The sequence below is a fragment of the Fusarium verticillioides genome, chromosome 1 (assembly GCF_000149555.1).
Source record: "Fusarium verticillioides 7600 chromosome 1, whole genome shotgun sequence".
NCBI lineage: Eukaryota > Fungi > Ascomycota > Sordariomycetes > Hypocreales > Nectriaceae > Fusarium > Fusarium verticillioides.
In genome coordinates, this window is record NC_031675.1 from 3,995,552 (window position 1) to 4,021,734 (window position 26,183).

The 26,183-nt window shown below is 49.9% G+C and overlaps 10 protein-coding genes across 13 annotated transcripts; 7 read left to right on the top strand and 3 right to left on the bottom strand.

Moving 5' to 3' along the window:
* Positions 1-73: 73 nt before the first annotated feature.
* Positions 74-5,164, top strand: FVEG_00754 (hypothetical protein). Its single transcript, XM_018887351.1, has one exon. It carries the CDS (start codon positions 200-202, stop codon positions 4,850-4,852), a length of 4,653 nt encoding a protein of 1,550 aa, XP_018743098.1. The 5' UTR covers positions 74-199; the 3' UTR covers positions 4,853-5,164.
* FVEG_00753 (26S proteasome regulatory subunit N6) lies at positions 4,941-8,553 on the bottom strand. The gene is made up of 3 exons (XM_018887350.1): positions 6,437-8,553; positions 6,302-6,384; positions 4,941-6,237 (listed from the first exon to the last, which is right to left on the bottom strand). Exons 1-3 carry the CDS (start codon positions 6,616-6,618, stop codon positions 5,231-5,233), a joined length of 1,272 nt encoding a protein of 423 aa, XP_018743096.1. The 5' UTR covers positions 6,619-8,553; the 3' UTR covers positions 4,941-5,230.
* FVEG_00752 (molecular chaperone GrpE) lies at positions 7,015-8,432 on the top strand. Its single transcript, XM_018887349.1, has 2 exons — positions 7,015-7,568; positions 7,626-8,432. Exons 1-2 carry the CDS (start codon positions 7,278-7,280, stop codon positions 8,067-8,069), a joined length of 735 nt encoding a protein of 244 aa, XP_018743097.1. The 5' UTR covers positions 7,015-7,277; the 3' UTR covers positions 8,070-8,432.
* Positions 8,554-8,622: 69 nt separating the features above from the next.
* Positions 8,623-10,715, bottom strand: FVEG_00751 (rho family, other). The gene is made up of 3 exons (XM_018887348.1): positions 9,963-10,715; positions 9,708-9,911; positions 8,623-9,651 (listed from the first exon to the last, which is right to left on the bottom strand). Exons 1-3 carry the CDS (start codon positions 10,206-10,208, stop codon positions 9,292-9,294), a joined length of 810 nt encoding a protein of 269 aa, XP_018743095.1. The 5' UTR covers positions 10,209-10,715; the 3' UTR covers positions 8,623-9,291.
* Positions 10,716-10,985: 270 nt separating this feature from the next.
* Positions 10,986-11,710, top strand: FVEG_00750 (transcription elongation factor B, polypeptide 1; the record flags this gene model as incomplete). Its single annotated transcript, XM_018887347.1, has 2 exons — positions 10,986-11,214; positions 11,443-11,710. Exons 1-2 carry the CDS (start codon positions 11,045-11,047, stop codon positions 11,708-11,710), a joined length of 438 nt encoding a protein of 145 aa, XP_018743094.1. The 5' UTR covers positions 10,986-11,044.
* A 913-nt stretch (positions 11,711-12,623) lies between these two features.
* On the top strand, positions 12,624-14,354 carry FVEG_00749 (hypothetical protein; the record flags this gene model as incomplete). Its single annotated transcript, XM_018887346.1, has 3 exons — positions 12,624-12,677; positions 12,728-12,829; positions 12,882-14,354. 3 exons carry the CDS (start codon positions 12,624-12,626, stop codon positions 14,352-14,354), a joined length of 1,629 nt encoding a protein of 542 aa, XP_018743093.1.
* A 332-nt stretch (positions 14,355-14,686) lies between these two features.
* FVEG_00748 (maintenance-ploidy protein mob1) lies at positions 14,687-16,314 on the top strand. 4 transcript variants are annotated; one of them, XM_018887344.1, is made up of 6 exons: positions 14,687-14,886; positions 14,948-15,018; positions 15,231-15,394; positions 15,450-15,543; positions 15,591-15,724; positions 15,777-16,314. In XM_018887344.1, exons 2-6 carry the CDS (start codon positions 14,993-14,995, stop codon positions 16,016-16,018), a joined length of 660 nt encoding a protein of 219 aa, XP_018743091.1. In that variant the 5' UTR covers positions 14,687-14,886; positions 14,948-14,992; the 3' UTR covers positions 16,019-16,314. The 4 variants fall into 4 exon arrangements, with proteins under 4 accessions (XP_018743091.1, XP_018743089.1, XP_018743092.1 ...); XM_018887345.1 differs by having other exon boundaries at positions 14,691-14,860; positions 15,777-16,289; XM_018887342.1 differs by having other exon boundaries at positions 14,948-15,394.
* A 100-nt stretch (positions 16,315-16,414) lies between these two features.
* On the top strand, positions 16,415-17,992 carry FVEG_00747 (ATP synthase F1, delta subunit). Its single transcript, XM_018887341.1, has 4 exons — positions 16,415-16,682; positions 16,844-17,155; positions 17,306-17,398; positions 17,452-17,992. Exons 1-4 carry the CDS (start codon positions 16,521-16,523, stop codon positions 17,563-17,565), a joined length of 681 nt encoding a protein of 226 aa, XP_018743088.1. The 5' UTR covers positions 16,415-16,520; the 3' UTR covers positions 17,566-17,992.
* Positions 17,993-18,063: 71 nt separating this feature from the next.
* Positions 18,064-22,254, bottom strand: FVEG_00746 (hypothetical protein). Its single transcript, XM_018887340.1, has 8 exons — positions 21,630-22,254; positions 21,525-21,563; positions 21,351-21,468; positions 21,200-21,296; positions 20,461-21,088; positions 19,949-20,408; positions 18,646-19,890; positions 18,064-18,593 (listed from the first exon to the last, which is right to left on the bottom strand). Exons 1-8 carry the CDS (start codon positions 21,751-21,753, stop codon positions 18,248-18,250), a joined length of 3,057 nt encoding a protein of 1,018 aa, XP_018743087.1. The 5' UTR covers positions 21,754-22,254; the 3' UTR covers positions 18,064-18,247.
* Positions 22,255-23,959: 1,705 nt separating this feature from the next.
* On the top strand, positions 23,960-26,162 carry FVEG_00745 (undecaprenyl diphosphate synthase). Its single transcript, XM_018887339.1, has 3 exons — positions 23,960-24,734; positions 24,788-25,047; positions 25,098-26,162. Exons 1-3 carry the CDS (start codon positions 24,513-24,515, stop codon positions 25,705-25,707), a joined length of 1,092 nt encoding a protein of 363 aa, XP_018743086.1. The 5' UTR covers positions 23,960-24,512; the 3' UTR covers positions 25,708-26,162.
* The last annotated feature ends 21 nt before the right edge of the window (positions 26,163-26,183 follow it).

Sequence of the window (26,183 nt, forward strand, 5' to 3'; positions counted from 1 at the left end):
ATTGGGACCAAAGTAAACACTGGACCGGACCCATGCCGCCACGTCTATCCCTGTCCAAATCCAACAAAGCACAAAGCACACCGCGGGTTGGTTTTGGCTTTGCAACGGAGGGACGGCGGTAGTGTTTGCATATACCATGACTATTTTGAGATTCACATTCTAACATTCCATGAATGATTAACGAAACCACCATTCGTCAATGCCAAAACGCAAAAGTTTAGGCGTTGACAACGACTCTTTTGCCGTCCGCTGGCATTCTTTTGCCGATATGAACACACCCAGCGCGGATATTATGTCGTCACCCGATCCTCTAAACGATACCGTTGAACAAAGTGTCATGCCCCCTCCATCCACGCGCCGTGTCGTCCGCAGCAGCCAACGGTCCAGCCGCTTCTCCTCCATGGGTTTAGGAACCTCTCCTAGGAAACAGACTTTCGAACTCGAGGTTGGAGATAATAAAGCGCCCCAGAAATTACTAGTTACGGTCGAGACAGAGGAGCCAAGCGCGACTGCAGGCCCCAGCAGCGCGCGACGAAAACTATTCCAAGACAGCCCTTACCTACCGATATCGCGACGCAGAGAAATGGCGACCACGACGACGACTGTGCCACTAAAGGGGGCGATCGAAGACGATAACAACGCGACTCCCAGGAAACGAGGACGACCGAGAAAAACAAATGGCACACCCCTACCCAGCGCAGGCACCAAGAGAAAGTCAATAACACCGATGCATGGGAGCCCCCGGAGAAGACAACGTACGACAAAAGATATAGATACGCCGAATAAACCGGCAGACAGTAATGCGCAGCCAACACCAGGAACAAAAAGACGAGGTCGACCACCGAAGAACCGTCCTGTTGACCCACCAAATCCCACAGAAGACGAACGAAACGCGAGGGGGTTTTCAGAGACGAGTAACACATCGGAAAGTCAAGCTCTCGATAAAATTGAGGTTGCTGGTGATGCCCCCGGCCTGCCCTCACCCCGCGCCGACGACTCACAAGCTGACAACGATGTGACTCTGGTCATCACACCGTCAGAAGCTGAGGCAAATCAATTACGCGCAAACCGAACCGCGCATAATAGTGCGCCTGCTCAGCAAGAAGAACCGGACTCAGATATTTGGATGGCAACATTAGACGATGAACCAACGCCGCGGCCTGGGAGTCGCGCAACCCAAAATGCGCCTGCTCCTTCAAGTCCAGACCATGGACGAGCAGATGATTTCTCAGATTTTGGAGATTATGGCTATGGACCAGCCGGAAGCGACGTATCTTCTGCAGACGAACCTCAGAGCGACGCCCGTTCTGGGAACGAAGATACGGTCGCAGCGGGTGAAGACTTTAGCATGATATTCATGGACTCGCTCCCTTCTCTACAAGCAAGCATGCGCAGCTCTGTTCGAGAGATCGCCGAGAACGACATTGGCGAGGAAACCAGCCTAATTATTAACAACACTTTGGAGTCTCTACGGCAGTCTCTGCAGGATCGCGACAGACCTAATGTGAATAAGGAAACCGCCGAGCAAGACAAGGAGCCCCATTCATCGGCACCAGCTCCAGCTGAGCCTCGAGATGAACGCCGGCAATCTACCATTCGCCCACCCATGACCTTTTCACCCAATCGCAACTTATCCTCCCTATGGCGTCAGACCCCGCGAAGAATGGGCTCTTCCCCATTGCGACGGCAAGTGTTGCAGTCAAACACGCGAGACAATTCGGACGCTGAATATCGCGGATCTCCTCTGGCAACACAACGACAAGACTCCTCACATCTCGAAATCGAGAATTCAAACTTGTACGACGACTCTTTCTCAGAGATACCCGATGCAGTACTTGAGGCAGCCACTCCCCGCCGTCCTCGAGCCATAACCAAGAAACCACCATCAGAGACAGAGGATGTTCAAATGGAGGATGCGGACCTTATCCAGTTTGAAGATGAGCCCCAGCAAGCAGAGATGCAGGAAAAAGAAAAAGGGGTTGAAGAACAAAGTGCAGAGGCAGAACAGGTGGCAGCTGAAGATCAAGATGCAGCCGAAGAGCAAGAACAAGAAGAGGCCGGACCTCCAGAAGCTTCGGTTGGAAGTATTATCTCTCGTTCGGATGGCGGGCGTCTCCCCACTCCCGACGACACCCCTCCAAATATCGATTTTGGAAACAGTACAGCTCCGAAGTCAGTAAGCGTATCACACAGTCCAGCTAGGTCTGCATCTTCCATAGATTCGCCGCCGAGGAACTCATCACCTGGGCCCGCCACCGCAGCTCAGGTATCACTTGAAGCGATAGAGATTGAAGACGAAATTGTTGACCAAGCTATTGAAGCTACCGGGCAAGTCACGAATGGGGCCATTGTTGAAGTGGAAGTAGCCGACAACGATGATGAACCCATCACGGATATGACTATTGTGCCGGAACCTGATGACCATTCTGTTTCAGATGATCAGCCCTTGGAGGAGCCCATCATGGACGACCCGGTTGAAGAGGAACCTGAAGAGGTCCAAGAGATTCCTGAAATCCTTGTACCTCAGCAACCCCATTTGTCCTTAGAGGCCGAAATGCAGCAGCCAGAAGTCACGCCACTAAATCAACTTACATCACCTATCCAGGAACCTCAATCGTTGCCTGATGTGCCACCAGAGAGAGTCAGACGTCCCACATTGTCCCCCATTATGAGGGCGGGGAGAGCTTTGCAGAGCGTGACCTCGGATCCTCCAACGCCGGAGGCCCGCGACCATCATTTGCGAAGCCCTTTCAGAAGATCTGCTTCTAGAGAGCTAGGTCCAAGGGTAACTCAGCCAAATCAACGGACGAATGCGAGTCCTGGGAATTCCCGTCCATTCACTGAAACTGCCCAGATCTCCAAAGAAGTTTATGACGACCCCTTTGGAACAAACACCAGGCATACAGGTCAAGCTAGCTTTATGGAAGCTCTCGAGAGGAGAAGTGCTGGTTCGTCACCACGCCATCGCCGAACAATGTCCAGGGAATCTGCAGCAAGCTCTACGCATTTCCAGGCTCCCAGTGAGGGTAGAATGAGTTGGGTTGATAGAGAAGGTCCTATAAGCGACAACCTCAGAGGAGATGTACCCCTTGAGGCTTTGGCACGATCAACAGCCAGACCTCCCGAACCGCAATCCATTTCTCATGACCCATTGGACGGGGCGGTGGATGACGCAGATGACGAAACCGAAGATGCCGGCGATGATATGGATTTGTGGGAGTTTGAAGCCCAAAGGTCAAGCCCTCATGCAGCCCGTCAGCCTTCACCAGCGAGGAAACCCGAGTCACCTATCCCCAGACGGAGCACTCTCCCGAGCCCTTGGAGGAGGCAGGCCAACAGGGGAACACAACGGCCTCCAACGACTACAGATCAGACAAGGAATGAACTGGAAGAGAATGAAGAACACCTGGAAGAAGAGACCGCGCCTCAAGCTAATAGCGTGGAGGTCGTGCAGGATGAACCATCTCAAGCAGAGGAGTATTCTCTTCTCGCTCAAAGGGAGGTTCCTCAAGAATCTGATAAGGCTCCTGCTACGGCCAAAGTGGGCCGTTTCGATCTCTCAACTTTCTTCTCTTCACCGGCCGCGATCCCAGGCATCTTGGCTGACAAGCTATCTCCTCTTAAGAAGATGTCCGCCTTTGGAGCGCGGCCCACGGAAACCGAGCCGAAGCCCACGGAGACAGCTCACACCCTTCCGACAAGCTCCATGTTCCCACAGTTACCACCACAGGAGCTTGTACCTCGAGGGCAGCCAAGGGCAGGCTTCTTCTCTCCTATACGCCCCGTTCAGCCCCTGGCGAGAAGAGACCAGTCTGAAGAACCTGAAAATGATGAATATTCTCGGTCAGATTCACGGTCGAATATGTCGTCACCAAGTCGACAGGCAACAGCTTCCTTAGGACAGGGAGAGCATGACACTCCTATGCAGGAAACATCTGAGCAACAAAATGAGAGTAAACAACAGGACGAGCTCGACGAGGAGGGCACAGAAGTACTTGAAGAAGATGATGAAGATCAAGTATCCGAGCCATTGCCTTCCGTGCCTCAGAAGATGAACTTTACTCCTCAGCGAAGAAACCACAGTCAGAGTTTCTTCAAGGCTTCAACTCAGGCTGCTGCCCCGATCCCGAGTAGTAGTGCCACCACTCCACCGAGGATGCAGCTCACTCACGCCGATATACAAAAGTGGCAGCAGCAAACATCCAATGCAAGTGAAGACTCCCTCAAGCGACCCACAGCTAGCACTCTCCTCCGTCCTTTACCTCCCAGGAACGCTTCCCCAATCAAATCAAGTCTTCGTTCGCCACTCAAACCTCACACTCCTGGCCGTGTGGTTGAGTTCACCAGCAGCGTCCTATCTCCCATCGAGCAAGCCAAGGTTCGACATCAACGTCGACTATCCAACTCCTCAGCAACATCTCAGTCAAGCACAGGGGCCCAGCGTCCTCGTGTACCACACGAAATTGCCAACAAGGAGAATAACACCATCTCGCAAATTCCTATCTCTAACGAGAAAATCCCAGCACAACAGACCCACCCCGAACCACTCTCCCAAACGGTCTGGACAAGAAGACACTGGCTGCTCTTGGATGATCTTGTTCAACAGCGACGTCAGGGCCCCTTCAGTTTTCATTTTGAACGCTGTTCAGACAAATATCTTGGAAGACCGGCCTCAAGCAAAGGCGAGTCAATGATGCTGAAGCGTTGGCACTTGGACTGCGTCGACGCTTTCAAAGCACAAGTCGGCGGCTGGGATGAGGCTGAAGTGGTCAAAAGATTAGTTGGCTTGATTCTCGGCGGAGAGAAGAGGAGCCAAGAGGCTGAAAGACCAGCAAGAGTTATGTTTCACTAAACGACATGAAAGAATCCTGTTTTTACAAAAGGTTTGGCTTGTTTTCGTATAGAATCACGAATATGGCATACTGAGCATTTCATGAGGCGTTCTGTTTCATGATTTGGTGGCTGTTACTGTTTTGAGATACCAGATACCGCTTGTTGTACCCTTTATGCTTTCTTTGCATACGATTACATACCCCTGTCTTGCAGCACAGTCTGTTGGAAGCATCAGCATATATATAGTTTTGGTTATCCGTTTCAGATATGGTTGTGCTAGCAATTGAATACATGTATATGCCGCTCAGCGTGGACGATTCTTTTCCCTCTTGAAACGCCTGGTCTAAAAGCGTGTGATATATTACATACAACTACTATTGTGCCTCTCATTGCTAATCTATTCCAGCATGGAAGCTTGGTTCGTGTAAAGTACATCCACCACACTGCTCAGTTTCTCGATGGTTGCCAGAGCCGCATCATAGGACTCATCCCGGTGCGTCTCGTCAAAGATGATGAGACAACCAGCCCCCTGGTCCAAAACCCCGATAATGACCTTGTCCAAGATCATCTGAGACAGTTTTCGCTCAACCTGCTGAGTGTCGAGGCCAACCATCTTGGCAATGTGGTCGATTTCGACGCGTGAGAAAGGCTCGATGACTTTGATTAGGTTCTGCTCCAACATAGCATCGTAGAGGCGGCGAAGGTGGTTGCGGATAAAAGCGTCGCTACCGAGCTCATATCGGTAAGACGAAAGTGCTCGCTCATATTCCTCCAGTGATCGATTCGAATGTGCGCGAGCAATGGCCTTCATAGCCTCTAGGTTCTTGCCTGCGTACTTCAGGGCTTGCTTGGAAGTCATAAGGTTGTTGACATCGTCAACGAGGTTTAGCATGATCTTGCACAGAAGCATGTACTGAAGAGCAGCCTGAGCTCGGGTGCTCTCATCTTGAGAGTGGTAGCCATCGAGAGCCTCAATGAAGTAAGAGAACGCGGTGTTGAAGTCCTTGTCCTCAGCATGAAGCATGCCGCTCTGCATATCGAGGTTGGCCTGTAGCATCGGAGGGGTGTATACGCTAGCGGCGCTTGTTCGTGCACTGGTAAGAGCGGCACGGGACTTGGGGATGTTGCCGAGGGCGTGGTAAACTCTCGACTCGAGGAGCTGAACTTCGACGAGTCGGAGCTTGTCATCCAGGCGCTTGAGCTCGCGAAGAAGGTTGTTAATGAGCCCGAGGGCTTCGTAGTAGGATTGCTTTGCCATCTGGAGAGTGACGAGGCGGACCTCGAGGTCCTGTCGCTGAAACGCGCGGCGCTCGGCGGTGGCCCATTCTATACAGTCCTTGGTGACGGAGATTTCGATATCGGTGCTATCGGGGATTTCCTTGATGAGGTCAAGCAGTTGACGGACTACATCGCCGCGTTAGCTAGCTGCTGCACTTCGAGGCAGAATCATGCGGTGCTAATAACATACCAAGCTTTGCTGACTTGGCCTTTGCGAAAGAAGAGAAGACGGTTCTGCTCTCCTTGACCAAGGTCACCAACTCTTGGGTATTCCTGTCGGATTTGTTAGCGGGGCACAGGAACAGCGGTGTTGAAGACTGCGCACTTCTCATCTCGATACAGCTCTCCTAAACTGATCAGAGCGGTCTCGTACTCGCGAGTGGCAGCATCGGATGTGGTGCTGGGAGCCTTGGAGATGATGTCCTTGTAGATGGCCTCAGCCTTTCGAGGATCAGACTTGGCGAGCTTCTGCGCTTCCTGAACCCTCGCTGATTCGGCCGCCGCCATTGTGAAAGGTGTGTTTACGCGTGTCGCTGAATATGATCGTGGGTGAGTGGATATGCGCTATGAAGGCGGAGACTTGACGTTGGGGGCGCTGAAGAGTAGTAGTGGCCGTTATTGGATCTTGAAGTTGTGTGGTTAGAGGTATGAATGTCGAAGCAATACCATAGTGAACAGCTACCTAACCTAACCTTAGCCTCCAGGTTGCCAGAGCACGACGTAGGCCAGTAAAAGAGTGGACCCTACAGCCTCATGAGGAAACAGCCCAGGACAGCAATTGGATCAATGATGCAGTGACGGGCTTTTGTTGATCCGCACATACAGTGAGTGCTTCCAGGGTACCTTAGGCATGCATCTGATCCAATGGCCCTTGCCCTGGCTGCCCTGCTATTGCCCGCCGCCGAATGGAAGCTTCCCGTCCCCGGAAGAGAAGCCGGCGCGACCCTTCTAAATTCGAAGCGAATCAATCATGCCGACAGCTAAAATTTCAGTCCTGACTCGGAGCTTCCAAACTTCCTGATACCTACCTTACCTACCCACCACAGCCACTGTACACTTACTTACTTAAGTGCATCAGCCTATCTCCGTCGAGTCTTCCTCGTCTTCCTCGTCATTTACTTTGTTCCTACCAAATTCTATAATACAATTCCTCATATACCCTCACAATGTTCCGACAGGCCATTGCTACCTCATCCCGCGCTCTGCGAGCTGCTCCCAAGGTCGCCGTCCCCCGACCTTTTATTCAGTCGCAATTTCAGGCCGCGCCCGCCTTTGCTCTCAGATCCGTTAAGCCTGCCGTGTCGAGATGGTACAGTGACGCTAAGGAGACTGAGACCAAGCCTGCTGAGGAGGCCAAAGCCGAGGAAAAGCCCGCTGAGGGTGAGAAAGAGAACGATCCTCTCGCTGAGCTCAAGAAGGAGCTTGCAGCCAAGGAGAACGAGGTCAAGGACTGGAAGGTTTGTGACAACTAAATGTACAATTTGACATGGGACATCTGACTGACGCTCTTGCAGGATAAGTGTATGCGCACCGTCGCCGATTTCCGCAACCTCCAGGAGCGCACCACACGTGAGGTCAAGGCCGCTAAAGATTTTGCCATCCAAAAATTCGCCAAGGATCTCGTCGACAGCGTCGATAACCTCGACCGCGCCCTTGGAATGGTTCCCAAGGATAAGCTCAATGCCCCAGACCGACCTGAGGGACTCGAGGATCTCGCCAACCTGTATGAGGGTCTCAAGATGACCGAAGATATCCTCATGAATACCCTTAAGAAGCACGGCCTCGAGCGACTCAATCCCGAGGGCGAGAAATTCAACCCCAACGAGCAGGAGGCCACTTTTATGACTCCCCAGCCTGATAAGGAGGACGGCACTGTTTTCTTCGTTCAACAGAAGGGCTTCAAGCTTAACGGCCGGGTGCTGCGCGCCGCCAAGGTCGGTGTTGTCAAGAACAAATAAGCATATCGTTCTTCCATAATGACGGAGATGTGTGCTTTGATGACATCTCCACGCTCAATCGCATCTTGCGTGTATTTTTAGACGAGGTTATATCGGTTGGCGTTGGCTCTATGTATAATGCTCCCCTCATGATGGTCATTTTTTTCAACTTGTATGATGGTTACAGATGCTTGGACAGGAGAAAAAGTTTTAAAAGAGCTGGGACATTTGTACATAAATAACAAGACGTACATGTATAACAGTGGGGGCAACTGGGCGGTATAGTCGACCTAAGAGGGTCTTTTCAGGTCATGATCCATAATGTCCAGAGATAAAAATGAATTGGTACCTAAGCTGGCAACCCAGCTATGATGATGATGATGACGAAGCATGTGAAGCTGGCCTGTGCAAAAGATAAGATAGTCACAATGCGGTCATGGGATGGCTAAATAAACAAAGAAAGGTCAAAATCATGAACTGACTGTTAATCGCACCGGTGCCGTTGTGGCGAAGATTTATTTATCAGGGTTCACAAACCGAAGTTTGCAATCGAAAGTATAACTCGTTGTTTGTTCACTGAACTGATGACTTGAAAATCTATCATAGGACTTATCTATAACATACGTCACAGCCAAGGCAAGGGACTCATTTAGTTGTAAACTTTGATTCCAGCAATCCTATCAAACTTAGTACAACCGCACGCCAAAACACTAACAAAAGGAAGGCCATCAAAACACCCGGCACCTCAACTTGCCCGGTGCCAACGGTAGGATACATATAAAAAAACAGCCTGCAACTCTAGTTGCCCCCCTATCTGATAAATCACTTTCAGATAATAAATGAAGCAAATACAAATGTGCGCGCTTCCTCCCATGCCATGCCTTTCGATACCGAGCTATGTCCCCCTATCCCTCCGAGATACATCTCTTGTGTAGGTGAACGCCTGCGATGTCCTCTCTCTGGGCCTGTTTACCTACCACGAGTGAGTTTCTTATCAGTGTTAAAACAGCAATGAAGGTAAAGAAATAACGTAAATGTGAATCGTTATAAGAAACAATGTTCATGCGATGGTCATTACAACTCTTTAATGCTGGCCCATCGAGCTGCTTTTTCTTCATGTGGCCCTCCTGGCCTCCCCTCCCCAGGAGAAGATGACAAGGGAGGCTTTGCAAGACAATGATGAATAGAAAAGTTCCCCAATCCAAGAAAACAATCTTTCATCCATCTCTGGCCGTGAGCGCCTTTAGAGGATTGGACACCTTCTCTTCTTCCTCTTAATCTGTCCCACCCCAGGTGTTGATGACTTGCTCTCCTTGGAAGAACCCAAGGCTGCTGCCGCCTCGATGGTTTTCCGGTCGTTAGCGACGACAGTGTTGATAGCCTGCTCAAAAATCTCGTCGACGCCTGACATTTCCTTGCTACTGCACTCCATGTACTGCGCGTTCATCTTCTTGGCAACGGTCATACCTTGCTCCGTGGTGACTGGAGTAAGACCTTGCGTCTTGAGCATATCAATGCAAGTCTTCTTGTAGCGAAGATCTGACTTGAGACCCACAAGAACAAGAGGAGTGTATGGGCAGAAGTGTAGAACCTCGGGGTACCACTAAAGAAAAGTGATTAGTACGAGATGCGCTGAGAAGGGAAAAGATCTAATCGTACCTTATCGAGGACGTTGTCTAGCGAGTTCGGACAGTCGATAGCAAAGCATACAAAGATCAAGTCGGTCTCAGGGTATGAGAGCGGTCGGAGACGGTCATATTCCTCTTGGCCGGCTGTATCCCACAATGCAAGTTCCACAGTCTTACCGGTGGCTGAGTGAATAGGATAGGTGATGTAGTTCTCAAAAACAGTAGGCACATATTTCTGGGATTGTCAGTGTCGGTACGCTGGGAGTAGCTAGAGAGGGCTGCTTACCTCTGGGAAGTAACCTTGGCTGTAGCTAATGAGCAAGCAGGTCTTGCCGCAACCACCATCACCGACGACAACAATCTTCTTGGAAAAGGTGGGCGCTTCTGTGACGTGAGTCGCTGCCGACTCGCGGCCCGTCGACGAGCTCATAGTGGTGCTGACGGTACCCTCACTGGAGCGCGTGCGCTGTTGACGTCGGATCTGCTCGTTGGTGTCAAAGTACGAAGTACGATACTGATGCGACGATGCCATGCTTGGGCGCAAGGCTGTGCTGCAGGATCGGGAGTGCAGGCTCAAGCGCGAGTCTTTTAGAGGATTGCTTGGCCTTTTGGTAGAGATCGCCTTAAGAATGCGCTTCTGAGGAATGAAGAATGTTCGGCTGTATAGTGCTCGCGATGGTGCGGGGTGGAAGAGAGACAAAGCAATCGAGCGTTTAATGCGATGGAGCAAATGGGGGAGATGAGTGATGTGGGAGGAGGAGGGCGAGGACGAGATAAAGACCAAGAGGAAGACGATTGACAGCCTAATAGAGTCGAGTTGAGATGTTTGGGGCCAAGAGGGATCCTTTGAAAGATGATTTCTTGTCTGATAGACTCCTTTGCCTGTGTTGACTCGGTTTTTGAGTTGTTTGTTTGCTGCAAGTTTAAACTTAGTCGCTTCAAGACCAAAGAGTGGAAGGACTATGGGGAGTCAAGTCTCAAGTGTGGCTTTGTTGCACCACCAAGTTACCCGAGTAAACATGTTGACGGGGCAACTGCTATCTTTATCCGGGGGGTTACCTTACTTCAATCATGCATCGGAGCTGAACATGACGGAGATGATTGGTCCGTGCACGTGCTTGCTCACGAGAAAATTTCCCAGCCAAGGTCACTCACTTTCTCGCTTCCATCTTTGTTCACGACAAGGTCCAGCCAGTTCTGCTACCTAGGTACCAAAGCTAGCGCGTGTTTGCTCCGTATCCATTCAGTCTCTGCCTATTTCTTCCTCTCCTCTCAACAAATTCTCGTCTCCTCTCCTTCTTCCTTTCTTTCGTCTTTTCTTTTCTTTTGTAAACTTGTCGTCAACAAGGCAGCAAAAGACATCCAGCCATGGACTGGAAGACACCCAGCAAATACATCACCCTCGTTTCTGGCGATGGCTTCGAGTTTGTCGTTCTACGCGATGCTGCTCTTGTCAGTCCAATCATCAAGGGCATGCTCGACGTGAGAAGTCAGTTCGCCGAAGCTAAAGAGGCCCGTTGTGTCTTCCAAGAGATGAGGTAGGTTAACATCATCGACATGCCATCTTCTCCAGATGGCCTGCTCCGTGGATTGATGACATTTCATCATGCTTTCCAGACAGAACAACCGAGATCTCTCAGTTGGGCTACATGACTACTCACTACACTTGACCTGACCACGCGCACACCAACTCCGGTCGTGCCTTGTCTCTGCTGAACCATTTCAACCCCGGAAGAGCTAGACGCTGATGATGATTCTATCAACAGCGCCATGGTCCTTGATAAGGTTGTCGAATACTTCCACTACTGGTACCGCTATCGTAACAGCGAGGATGTTCCCGACATGGAGATCCCGGTCGAGCTTTGCCTCGAACTGCTGGCCGCGGCAGATTACCTGGGCCTGGACCAGTATGCAGCCCAGCAATGCATTGCTACAACCGATTGCTTCGATACTAATCTCATCCAGGGCAAATATGGGCATGAAGTGAGAAGCTACGAGATCGATTCAGATATGGGCATGAAAAGTACACTCTAATCTCAGGATTTAATGACGGCGTTTTGGAGTTGCTCTGGTAAGGTTCAGTCGGTCTTGTGCGGCTCTCTTCAGATCCTACAGTTTATTTCTGTTCTTGCGAATAATGGTAATGGACCTACACCAGAGACGATTGACACATTTCGAACCAGACCAGATCTAGTTTCTTGATTCCGATGCCAAGCTGCCCAACCGTGACTTGTCACCATTTCAGCATATGCGTTCTTCTCTTCACTCCTCCGTGGGTCGAACGTCTATTAGAGATGGAAGATTAAAGTAACCCTCTCACTCTGCGTGACTCAGTTGATGCATTGAGCTTTCGCTTTTTCTGAAGGGCAACATTTCTTGATTTCAAAATTGTTTTTCAGTGAGGTTTTTCAATGTATGTCATCAATATTCAGTGTATTCCTTGCACTCTCGTAGCAATCCCACAAGAAGGCAAGGGAACTTAGTTAGTACACGCATAATCCTCACTTGATCTGATGGGTGGGTATGGAACACAAGGATCTGTTGACTCATGATTGAGCATTATCGCTCAATGGTCACTGCCCTAAGCAAAGACTCGACCTTAATTCATGTACTCAGATCAAGAGACTGGGTATCCTTGTGCTTGGTGGCTCTTCTGCTACATCTCAGCATGGTGGAGACCCAAGACCAATTGGTAGCGCTGCCATGCCTCTAATAGGAAAGAAGAAGAAAAACTATGTGGGCTTAAGCTTATGTGATATAAAGCTTTGTCTCATTTCAATATCTGAGTCATTGTTTTATAGGCAGGAAAGCGTGGGACGCAATGATCCATTGCTTGGTGCTGTCGCTGTAAGCAGTTGTTTGCCCATTAAGGAAACCAGCTTCTGTTTGTGAACCCACTCAGCCTCAACTTTCCATCTTCAACTACAATTTCACGTCACCGCGAAAAATGGCTGCAAACACATTCGAGACGCAGGGCGTCCGAGTTGCAGTAGAAGGATGTGTGAGTTCTCTATAACAATAGAGAAATCGTGATGACATTAACAACCCAAGGGCCATGGCACGTTGGATGCAATCTACGCCTCAGTAGAAGAGTCTTGTAAGCAACGTGGGTGGGATGGCGTCGATATTCTCATCATTGGAGGCGATTTTCAGGTATTTGCAGCCTTGGTGCCGTTCCCGTTTGTTTGCTCACGCCGCGTCTTAGTCCGTACGAAATGCTGCAGATTTGAGCATCATGTCTTGCCCTGTCAAGTACCGACGCCTAGGAGATTTTCCCAAGTACTACTCTGGTGAACAAAAAGCACCCTATCTAACAATATTCATTGCCGGAAACCACGAAGCAAGTTCACATCTCTGGGAGCTTTATTATGGAGGCTGGGTGGCACCCAATATCTACTATATGGGTGCTGCCAATATCTTGCGCTTCGGCCCACTACGAATCGCTGGATTGTCTGGCATCTGGAAGGGGTTTGACTATCGAAAGCCTCATCACGAGAGGCTTCCATTCAGCAGTGACGACGTCAAGTCGTGGTACCATATCCGAGAATTCGACGTCCGGAAAATGCTTCAAGTACGGACCCAGGTGGACGTCGGTCTCAGCCACGACTGGCCACGTGCAGTTGAGTGGCATGGGGACCATGCAGAACTCTTTAAAAAGAAACCTTTCTTCAAAAAGGAGTCCATAGATGGTACCCTTGGAAACGTGGCAGCAGAGTATGTCATGGACCGCTTGCGACCTCCTTATTGGTTCTCGGCCCACATGCACGTCAAGTTCGCTGCGGTCAAGGTATACAAAGATGCCGAACCTGTGGCCCAAGAGAGCAAGGAAATTCTCGTTCCTGCTCCTGCCCCAGCTACCGATGCCAACCCTGACGAAATAGACTTGGATATGGATGACGATGATGACGAGGGTTCGAAGGCTGAACCTGTTGCAGAAGTCAAAAAGAGCGAGGCTGAGGAAAAAGAGGCTCCAGAGGCGTCAAATGAAGTGTCGGATGAGCTAAGGGCGCAGCTTCCAGCATCGTTTGCTCGCCCTCAACCAAAGAAAACACCAGGCCAACCAGTACCTCCTGAGATCACGAACAAAGAGGTTCGATTCCTTGCCTTGGACAAGTGCGAAGGACATAGACACTACTTACAACTGTGCGAGATTCAACCTTTCAAGCCGGAGACGAGTTCTGAGTACCCCCCGTCCAAAGAATCACCTCGCTGGAGGTTGCAATACGATCCAGAATGGCTCGCAATCACTCGCGTTTTCCATGACTCCTTGATTGTAGGTGACCGGAGCGTACAGACGCCTCCTGATCTTGGAGAAGGGCATTATCTGCCCCTCATCGAAAAAGAGAGAGAATGGGTCGAGGAAAATATTGTCAGGAGTGAAAAGCTAGATGTTCCTTACAACTTCGAGATCACAGCACCGCCTTACGTACCAGGCTCTCCTGAGATTGTTAACGACCAGCCAGAAGAGTACACCAGCCCCCAGACGGCGGCTTTCTGTAAACTGATGGGGCTTGCAAATGTATGGGATGCCACAGATACAGAGAGGCGACAGAGGAAAGCACAGGGACCACCCAAAACTGACCAACGATTCTCTGGTGGTGGCAGAGGTCGTGGAGGAGGTAGAGGCGGCAGGGGACGAGGAAGAGGGCAAGGGAGAGGCCGTGGAGGAAGATGGTGACGGGATTGAAGTTTATATGGATGAATTGGTGTACACAATCACAATATTAAAGCACAGGCTACCTTCGGCATCTATTTCATAGGATTCAATCTTCATTCGGATGTTTTTTGACTTTCCCGTCTTTCTGAAAAGCCGTAACAAAAGATGCCATAATAATCACAGTTTGAAGAGCTGTGAAATTCAATCGTCAAATGCACGGGCTTAGTAGACTGGCACTGGCATCAAGCTTACAGTACCTATACCTACCTGGTAGGCGAATGAAGGGTGGGGTTTGTGGGATGACCAGGCTCCGTAGCAACCAAACCAATCAGGAAATAGAGTAAACAGTGCAACTGTCCTACGCCATCGATAACGTACAACTCAACCTTACCTATTGCACCTTTGCCCTATCACCCTCAGCAATAAGGTTCAGCCGCAACCCCTTACCAAAACAATACACAAAGCACCATCCTAGCAGTTTACGATTCTGCAATATCGCATCTAATTATTCACCAGAAAGATTAGAGGTATCTGCCTCATACTACCCAGCCTTGTTTGTCTCCCCTCACTATAACCCATGATTGATTGCCCCGCTAACCGCTGGAATGCAATAGCATCGCGACTCGACCTTTGAGACGTCGTCGAAATCGCCGCTCACAATGGCTCAAGCCTTCTTAACTACCGTGTTAGTCTCTCTACATTATTCCCAAAAACCTTAGCCATGGAGTCCCCGTGTTCGTCGCCGCACACCGCCAGCATGTTTCGATACTTGAACCCAAAGTCGCTCTTGACGATGCAGCAGTTGGAAACGACCATTATACCCGTCTCCCTGTCGGGAGAACCTCTGATGTTTGTGGATGAGTTGACACTTGCTAACCCGGGAACTCTGGTGAATAGTAACCAGCGGACGAGAAACCAGTTCCGCCCGCGCGTGGGCAAGGGCGGCTCGGCCAGTTATCAGTTGCGACAATATGCTGAGGTGACGCTTGGCGGTGGCAGTTTGCGCAAGGTTGTCAAGCTTCCGGAAGGCGAGGATGAGAACGAGTGGTTAGCTGTCAACAGTGAGTTTGCAAAAATTGACCTTTGTGAGTGGGCTTGGCTAATTTGATGGCTCAGTGGTGGACTTCTATAACCAGATCAACCTTCTCTATGGTGCCATTACCGAGTTCTGCTCACCACAGTCATGCCCTGAGATGAAGGCTACTGATGAGTCAGATTCCCCTAAGCCAAGGACAACTCAGAAACTGACTGGACTAGGTTCGAGTATTTGTGGCAAGACAATGAGAACTACAAGCGTCCAACCAAGATGCCTGCACCAGCATACATTGAGCAGCTCATGTCATGGGTGCAGGCGAATATTGACAACGAACAAGTCTTGCCCAGCAAGATCGGTAGGCATTGGATTGTTCCGTAGTCCTGGGAACTTGCACTGATAGTCACCAGGCGTACCCTTCCCCAAATCATTCCCAGCGCTGGTTCGCCAGATCTTCAAACGCATGTACCGTGTATATGCACACATCTACTGCCACCACTACCCCGTGATTCGTGAGCTCGGACTCGAGCCGCACCTCAACACGAGCTTCAAGCAGTATGTGCTGTTTGTTGATGAGCACGGCCTGGCGAGTGGTAGAGATTACTGGGGTCCCCTTGGTGATCTGGTGGACAGCATGCTCAAGAGCGACTAGGAGAAGTTTGAGGGTGAAAGAACTGGTACAAGTACTGACACTTAGCAATTGGGAGTTTTGGGCGTTTGAGGAAAGTTTCTAGAGTGTAAGAAGCTGTTTGGCTGTATGATCATGATTGATAGGGAGCAGGTTGTTAGCCTCTGCGCCATTGGGGTTCCGCACTATAGTAGCTTGCATGTGCATTAACAAGAATGAGTCCAGAGGAATCACTAAGATTTCTTTTAGTATTCCATGAACTGATTGACCTTCTCTGATAGAAACTCAAGAGCCAAGAGTTGCAAATGTCTGATAACTACATTTAAGGTATTTAATATTTGATATTGAGTTATGTAATCAGAAAGTGGATGCCTGGAACGGACGTAAGGCATCCAGCGCCCGAAAATTGCCGAGACCCCAGGCTAGCAACAACCTCCAAGTGAATTGAAGCCGAACATTCAACCATCACACCCTTCTTTTCATCTCCCTCGTCCTCGTCCTCGTCCTCGTCAAAGCAGCCGCCGTCATGTTCTCGCGACAGGTTCTCCGCGCCGCCCGAGTCGCCGCTCCTCAGCGAGCCCTCGCCCTCCGAGCCGCCCCCGTCCGATCTTTCGCTGCCGCTGCCTCGACCGAAGTCAAGCCCCCGATTTCCGTCTTCGGCGTTGATGGCACATATGCTACTGCTCTGGTAATAATGCACCACCTACAATGAAGAAAGCACCGTACCTCGAATCTTTCATTTGTCAATTGGTTTCGTAGGCCAATTGCACTCCCCTCGTCATGGCACAGAAACCTCAATTGGAATCGCGTCGTCGCTGACACGCAATTTTTTCTTTTGCGTCAATTTAGTACACTGCCGCCGTCAAGACCTCGAGCATCGACGCCGCTGCCGATGCCCTGAACAGACTCGGCGCTCTCATCGAGAAGGACCCCAAGCTCGCCGCCGTCCTGTCCGCCCCTACCCTCACCGCGGCCGACAAGAAGGCCATCGTCCAGGAGCTCGAGAAGCAGATCAACACCAAGGACGAGACCGTCAAGAACTTCCTCGCCACCCTCGCCGAGAACAACCGACTTGGACTTATCCCCGGTGTTGTTGAGAAGTTCTCCTCCATCATCTCTGCCGCCCGCGGTGAGGTTGAGCTCACTGTTACCAGCGCTCAGGTACGTTTGGGGATATATCAATCGACATGGGTTGGAAGTGGGAAGCTACGTCACAGCATATCGATACTGGGCATACGACAAGGATGGATGAACAGATGGATATCATGGCATGGAACATGAAGGACAATGGACTGACATTGTTGTCACTAGGCTCTCGACAAGCGAACCCTCAACCGATTGGAGACTGCCGTCTCCAAGTCTGCCTACGTCAGCCAGGGCCAGAAGCTCAAGGTCACCAACGAGGTATGTCTAGACCATACCATCACCACGACTCAACTCCTAACCCCCTCCCCCAGGTTAACCCCGAGATTGTTGGTGGACTTGTCGTTGAGATCGGTGACCGAACCATCGACCTCAGCGTCTCTTCCCGCATCGCCAAGATGAACAAGCTCCTCACGGACTCTCTGTAAAACCACCAACATAGTATACAAACTCTATTTAGTGTCTCCCTTGCCTCGTCTCATGGGATCCGTCACCACACAGAACTAGCTCTAAGCGGCTTGCCCGTCGGCTTCTGGGACTTCTCTTCCGCCTGTTACTTTTTGAGTCCTCCGAGCCCAATTGCTGTTGTATCCCCGGGCTGAAGAAGAAGAATGGGGAGAGCGTCGATGGAAAGAATAGTGTAGGAGGGTGTGAACAGGGCATGCAATAAAGCAGTTCCCCAATTGAATTCTCTTTGTTCGGCGTGATGGCTTTCAGTCTGTCTGTCTGTCTGTCTGTTGTAAAAAGAAGAAGAAAAACCAATGATAAATGATTCTCTCTGACTAGGAGGCCGAGCGCACACATGATCGAAATTTTCACCCCGATCAAACAAATGGTTTTAGTGACTTGAACATGTTTCTCATCTATTGCTACAATGTGATGTCATTGAATCTTGCTTCATCACAGAACAACAACACGAAAGAAGAACTCTACTGTATCATGACTACTTGGATTGCTGAATGATATGTCTAAGCCCCATAAACTCAGGATACCTTGCTACTCCAGAACAAGGCACAATTGGCCAGGCCTGCTTTTGAGAACGCCCAGTTACCTACTCCTTCCTCTTGACAACACCAATCTTTCTATTCACCCAATAACCGCGCAAGTCTCCTATGCTTTGGTCTCGAACTCGTCATCATGCTCATAGTTGCCATCCTTCTTGTCATCTTTGTACCTCTCAAGCTGCTCAGAGACGTAGCTGTGCATGTGAGCATCGGCTTCAGTGCGCTCCCTGGCTCGATCCGGATCATCGTGATAGATCGAGTTGGTCACAGAGTGGGTATCATCGTCAAAGTCACTGCGGGCACCGATGGACCGAGCTGTGGACGACCGCCTGATGCGAGGCATACCAGAGTGAGGAACACCTGTCTCGACGCTCCGATGGAAGATGTCATCAAAGTAGTGGCCCATGGCAATTGAAGGCGTGCGAGGCGTATGGGGAAGGCGACAGTTGACGCTATAGAATGTTAGCAAGCTTGTTCATTACCAGAAGATCACACAAAACATACCCAGTATCATGAATCATGCGAGCAATCAATCCAGTCCATCCACACTGGTGAGTAGCTCCCAAACCACGACCGTTATCACCATCAAAGAATTCGTGGAACCAAAGGTAATCCTTCCAGTGCTCATCAAAGTCAAGACGATCATCACCGCCGTTGATGCTGCGTCTTCCGTCATCAGTACGGGCGAAGAGGTGCTGCAAACGGTGCTGAATCTCTTCAGATACCTTGCCCAGGTGCATGTAATCGCCACTACCAGTCGGGCACTCAACCTGGAAGTCTGGTCCGTAGAAGAGGAAGAACCGTTGCAGGGATTCCACAAGCAGGAAGTTGACGCAGAGCCAAATAGGTCCTCTCCAGTTACTGTTGCCGCCAAACAGACCACTATCTGAGTCACCTGGCACGTATCCAACGCAGAATTTCTGGCCATTTACGTCCATGGAGAATGGGTTCTTCTTGTGAAACTTGGAGAGTGAGCGAATACCGTGGTCACTGAAGAACTCGTCCTCGTCAAGCATGCGCTTGAGGATCTTCTCCAATCGATCCTTGCTCACGATGGACAACAGAATACGGTTGCCCTTACCTCGCTTTCGAATACTGGCCATGTTTCTCTCAGCGAGATCGCATCGGTTCTCGATGAACCAGTCAACTCTCTTCTTGAAAGAAGGGAGCCGGTTGATCAGCTCTGGTTCCAGAGTAATGGTCGCATAAAGAGGGATCAAGCCCACAAGCGATCGCACGGGCAGCTGCTGGATCCAGGGGCCGCCCCAGGAAATGGCATCATAGTAGAAGCCATCCTCTTCATTCCATAGGGACTTTTCGTCCTTATGGCCGGTTCTGAAGGTCATCGCATCACTAATGAAGATGAAGTGCTCGAAGAACTTGGATGCGATATCCTCGTAGATTCGGCGATGCTTGGCCAGCTCAAGAGCAATGTTGAGCATAGAAAGACAGTAGAACGCCATCCATCCAGTGCTGTCGGCTTGCTCGAGGACACCGCCAGTGGGCAGAGGCTCTGAACGGTTGAATAAGCCAATGTTGTCTAGACCCAAGAAACCTCCTTCGAATACGTTCTTGCCATCGGTATCCTTGCGGTTCACCCACCAGGTGAAGTTGAGAAGTAGCTTCTGGAATACGCGCTCTAGGAAGTCCAAGTCCTGACGACCATACATCTTGCGCTCGATCTTGAACGTTCTGAAAGTCGCCCATGCATGAACTGGGGGATTCACGTCACCAAAGTTCCATTCGTATCTGAAGACATGTTAGCACATGATGTTCAAGGGGTTAAGAAGCAGAGCAAGTCACTTACGCCGGCAACTGTCCGTTGGGATGACAGTACCACTCTCGAGTGAACAAATCAAGCTGCTTCTTGGCAAAGTCGGGGTCAATCATGGCCAACGGAATACAGTGAAAGGCACTATCCCAAGCAGCAAAGAAAGGATACTCCCATGAGTCGGGCATGGATAGAATGTCGTCGCAGTGCATATGTTTCCAGGCCGAGTTCCTGATGTCTTTCCGGGAGGCTGGAGGAGGCGGCATAGTAGGATCACCATTCGCCCAGTGATCCCAGATGAAGTGATAATGTTGCTTAGTCCACATCATGCCGGAGAAAGCTTGTCGCTGGATGTTGCGCAAATCATCTGCCATGGGAAGAGGGCTGAGTCTGTAGTAGAACTCATCGGCCTCCTCCTTGCGGGTCTCAATAACATCATCGAAGTCTTCCTCGTCGAGGTAGTTGTCGTCTCTCCTGGTAAAGCGGAATCGAACGACTGAGTCAGGAGTTAGTTGCAAATTTTGTTGCTTGGAATCAATGATGCTTACCAGCACATTCGCCAGGGTTAACACCGCCATCTTCGTTAAAGTTGAACCATGCAGCACATTTTGTGCCGGTCTTGGCAGGGTTAACGGCCTCCTTCTCTCCGTCGACGATGTATCGATGGAACGCATCCTTGACATAGGGTTGCTTGTTCTTTTGGTCATAGAGGGCCTTGAAGTTGGTATCGTTCTCGGTGAACATGAATTGGGGCATCACATCGTCGCCGCTGGAACCAACGCCGGGTGAAGGGGAGCACAGGAAGTGTCGCTCACCCAAGCTCCAGTGGTTAGACTTGGCCACATTCTCGTCGACGTATTTAATTGAAGGCTTCCTCTCCTCTGGCTCTCGGCCCCAGCTCCAAGTGTTGCGGAACCAAACCTGGGGAATGATGTGGAGAGGCGCAGGGTCCGGACCTCGGTTCCAGGCAGTAACTCGGAAGAGGATCTCATCGGGGTCATCGGTCTCTTTCGCCGTCTCAATGAAGATGTCCCAGTATCTGTCCTCGTCGAAGACGCCGGTATCGGTGATCTGGTATTCTTTATCTTCCTTTCCTCGTCGAGCGTTTTCGTCGATCAGATCTTTGTAAGGGAACTTTTTCTGTGGATATTTGTAAAGGAATTTCATGTACGAGTGCTATCATGACTGGTCAGCTTCAGAGTGAGTTTGGGAAAGTGGACGGATTACAGTCTAGGTAAATCGTTAGCAGGCCAATTGAGTGAAAGTGAGATTGCGAGGATGACTGACAGGAGTGTTATCGACGTGGAAGTGAGCCTCTTTTACACTCTCGCCATGGTTGCCCTGGGGATTTGAGAGGCCAAAGAGACGCTCCTTGAGGAATTCACTGTAGACTCATTATCAATTGTGGTTCATTGTCCAGCTGTGGCAATTGACTAACTCTTCCTCGTTCCAGAAGCTGAAGCCGATATTTTGGTAGCCGTGTGTATCGCAGACACCAGCGATACCGTCTTCACCCCAACGGAATGCGCGCGAGCGAGCGTGGTCGTGAGGGAAGTCTGACGTAGCTCGTTAGTGCCGCTGATGAGATGCGACATTGAAAATGGTGACTTACGGCTCCAGGCGTCTCCGTCGTGGCTGTAATCCTCTCGGACTTTGCGTTGGTTAGCAATTGGCTCATCACGACTGGTCCTGGTTGACCACTGTCAGAATCACATGCCTGTAGCCCATTGTCTCTCAGCAACATAAGGGCCCCATTTCTTCCAGTACTTGGTGCGATCGCGATCCTCCTTGAGGCGTCTCTCTTCCTCGGTGAGGTATTCGTGACCGTCATGAACAACCATGGCTCAGAATGAAGCTCAACGAGAGAGCTCGACGAGGGGCGGGAAGCACGGGCGACGATCGACGAGGGGTAGCAACGGTTTACTTTGGTGGGGGATGATGAGGTCAATTGGAGCGTGTGGGGAAGCGGAGAGGGGAAGAATAACGAGTAAAGGATGAAGGATGATGGCGAGAAGCTTCAGGAGTGTAGGTACAGTAAGTCTCCTCTGGTGAGGAGAGGATGAAGAGAACAGGGCGAAGAGGAAGAGGAGGTGAGAGGTCAGAAGAAAAGAGACCGAGTAAGAAAAACAGCTCCCTCAACGTTAGTCCTTAGTCTACCTACCTACCTTACCTTACCTACACCCTAGGCATGTACCAAAAAAGCGAGACAGACAAGACACACGGGATCGACGATGGTGGGTAGGATCAAGAATGATAGTCTCGGTTGTGCCTGAGGCTTGGACTAGTTTGGCCGTCTTTGCTCTCTAGGCTCTCTATTGTGGCTTCCTCCTATCTCGTTGAAGTTGATTTTTTTTGTTCCTGGCTTTCCTGATAACCTAACCCAAGGATAGCACATGGCACATGGTTCAACGAGGACCGCTGACCAACCGATTGTATCAGCGGCCGCTGCATATCCTCCGCTGTTCTCCAAACATGGGTATTTGTCTCTGAATTGGTACTAGACCTGCCAGCTCTTGCAGTAGAGTGACATTGAACTCTACGGTTAGCAACAGGCGGTTAGACATGGACCTGGCTCTTCAACTCCACCAAGAACACCATCATCGGCCATCACTCGGCGGGCTCACAGTTGGATGAGAGCACTATGGTCCTGTCTGATATGAGAATGATCCGTCAACAAGAGAAACACTGCATGATACACAAGAGACAAATATTCTTGTCATGTTTACACATAATTTCTCTTATACGAGAGTCATGAAGCGCTCACTGCAGAGACAGCTTCTACATGCCGGTGAAGCCATGGCGTTTGCATGGTGGCGTTTCATAACTAGTACCTAATCCGCAACGCTAAAAAGCTTCCTGAGGTTTTTTAATGCGGCAATGACGTATTTCCAGCAAGGAAAGAAAAAGTTGAGCGCTGTTGTCAGAATCAAGGTTCTGGACCATGTTCTCTCCTGAAGGCAGAATATGACAAGTCCTATTTTTGGTAGACTCGAGTCAAGGGAAATCGATAAAATCCACAAAATCAAGAGATACCTTGCCAATAGGATGCGGATAGAGTTTTTTTCGGTTTACCCAGCTGGGGAAATCTTGGCTGGGGAAGGTTAGGATTCTCTCATCTTATCCTTGTCTTCTCCAAACTTGTGCCCCATAGTTCCATACGTGTTGCCCAGCGCCCAGCTGCAGATGCGAGCATGTTGGAGATCCGTTACCTGCCATCGATACGAGTCATATCATATAGGTAGTGACAACAAACACAACGTTGAGGCAGCTTATATGACCTCAACATAGTTAATTGTTGGCTGTTGTCAGCTGGGCTTTGATACAATGTCACAGCAGTCAATTTTTTACTACGGACGATTCTCATTCACTATCAAGAGGTTTGATGATAATATCAACATGTTGAGGCCTTTTTGGTATGACTACTTTCCGGGAAGGATCTTTCTCTGAGATGATGAACTTATCATATTACTTCACCGACTACTAATTGAATGGGTTCGAAGTGGACGCCTTACTGACGGATTCCAAATAAACATAGCAACCCAACTTTGGGTCTAATCTCAAATCTCCATATGTTTCATTCACCACGCTGCTTTGTGTTACCGAATACCCTGTATCGAGAAGTCGAGGTGTAACCACTGCGGGTTATATATCAGGTGTGAAAAGGAGCATACAAACACTCGGTATCGGTGCCTGTGTCTGAGTAAGTATGTTACTTAGGTAGGCACAGAAAGAAGTACCAGATGAAATTGAGGGTAGTAAAATAGCCTACTGCCTGAACCTATATTGCGTTGCTGGATACAAAAATCGAAGCCACAGTTCCAGCCTCATCAATATTTACGACATAACCGTACAGATTCTCGAATCCATCTTTATTCCCGGGAGACAACTACAATCATATGAAAGAGGACTCAATTTCGGAACAAAATCTCGAGGTTCCAGGGTAGACAATCCACTAACACAATCTCCCATGATCCCCTGCTAGGGGCAACTCATGATGACTTGTCTCCGAAAACTCCGATCCTTGTTGAGCCTCAGGTCACGGTTAATTACAATAGCCTTGTGGTAAACGTGCATGCCCAGTCAGCTGTGCCGTTGTAAACGACACGGCGCCTGTTCCTGAAAATGACGTTAAGCCACCTGTGTCGAGAGAGAAGTCATTGGACCAGGACCATCCCCGGTGGCACCTAAAGGCTCACCCAGGTACAGAAGAGCTGCCCTGCTTCAAAAATCGCCAAGCTTGTGCCAACCTGTTCCAAACGTAGCCAACCTACGCCTCGCCTCAACAAGCCTCATCCCCATCGTCAGATGCCTACTCCGCCACCATAGGCTTCGTGGCTGTCTTGTCAATTCGTCGTCACCTTCGTTTATTTGCCATCTGGCGACCGTTTTCCCATATCAATTATTAAAGCTGGTTCTCAATTATAACATTTTCATAAACTCCTCTCGAATTCCGAATTCCGTCTCATACCGCCTAGGTTTTACATACATCTATCTGAATTAAGCTAGCGACACTCGATAACACGTTCACTATTCCACCCGACACCTTTTTCTTTCCTTGATTATTCTTCAAAACTAAGTCTCGGACACAAAAAAGAATACAATGTCTGACGCTATATCATCATTTCTCCGGAGGGTAATTGTTGAATCTCCGCCCGGAGAATGGGCTGTGCGCCAGCTTCGCGAACTGCTCATTGGCGCCCTCAAGCAAGGCCCTATTCCTCAACATGTTTCTTTTGAGATGGATGGCAACCGACGATATGCTCGAAATCATAGAATGGAGACCGTAGAGGGTCATCACCGAGGATTCGAGGCGCTGGCTAGAGTATGTTCCCCACAATCCCGCCATTGTGCGACGTGCTAACGTGTAATATCTAGATCATGGAAATTTGCTACAAGTCCGGAGTCAAGGTAGTGACTGTATACGCCTTCAGTATTGAGAACTTCAATCGACCAAAATATGAGGTGGAGGGTCTGATGGAGCTGGCCAAGATCAAGCTGGAGCAGCTAACAAAATATGGTCATATCCTCGATCGTTATGGTGCCCGTGTGCGCGTCTTGGGCCAGCGCGACATGATCCGACCCGACGTTCTTGAAGTGGTCGACAAGGCTGTCGCGAGAACTAAGCACAACAACAAGTCAGTTCATCGTACCCGAAGGAGCGAACCAATTGCTAACGCGTATCCAGGGCCGTTCTGAACATTTGCTTCCCATACACCTCGCGAGCCGAGATCACATCCGCAGTGAAATCAACAGTGCAAGAGTTCCTCGCTCCCACACCTCCTCGAAGCACGCCCTTCTCCCCATCTCGAATTCGGCAGAAGATCCTTTCGCGCCAGCTGGACGGTCGCGAGGGTCTGCCTACAATCCCGGATGTCCTCCCCGAAGAGGTCGAGCCATTAGATGGAGATGATGCCAAGAAGGACAGCGATGGAGATTCCTCATCGCCTACACTGCAACCCGACTCCCCTCCTCCTCGCCTACGCGCAAGGAACAGCGCTGCTAGCCTTTCGGGCTTACCGAACCCCGAAACAATCACAGCCGAGACCCTGGACAAGCACATGTACACTGCAAACGACCCGCCCCTAGATATCTTTGTACGAACCAGCGGAGTCGAGCGCCTTAGCGACTTCATGCTTTGGCAATGCCATCAGGATACACAGATCTTCTTCATCGATACTTTGTGGCCTGACTTCGACCTCAAGGACTTCATCTGGATTCTGCTCGAGTGGCAATGGAGACAAAAGCAGAAGGATCGCGACGAGGCAGTGGTTCGGCCTTCTTCTGTTACAGCGTGATTTGATTCTGGTGGCAGTGATACCCTGGTCGTAGAAAATTCAAACAGCTTTGATCATAAGTTGTCTTGGGATGGTTTGAGAAAGGCGTGTGAATTTGAAGATTTTGGTGTTAGTTTTGCTGGGATTAGTGAGCGATAGACTTTGATACGCTCATAATATCATTTTCTTTGTTTATACAAGATAAGCTTGTTTGCGTCCGTTCTACACTGCTTCTAAATTGGTTCTTTGTACTAAACAGATATTTCATCACCGATGGATGTCAGGTTATGATGGAATTGCTATCGATAGTGATACCCCACGCGGCTTAGGACATTCCTCCATGATCAATATCTGCTTAGGCGCTAAAGATTTGAGCATTATATTCGAACATGGAACTGAGATTGGAGAAGACAGAAGCATTGTCTTTGAATTCGACGTAGTTGCCAACTTGGAGACTAATCTGGTTAAATGTCAACATTGATCTCAGATGCATGTGC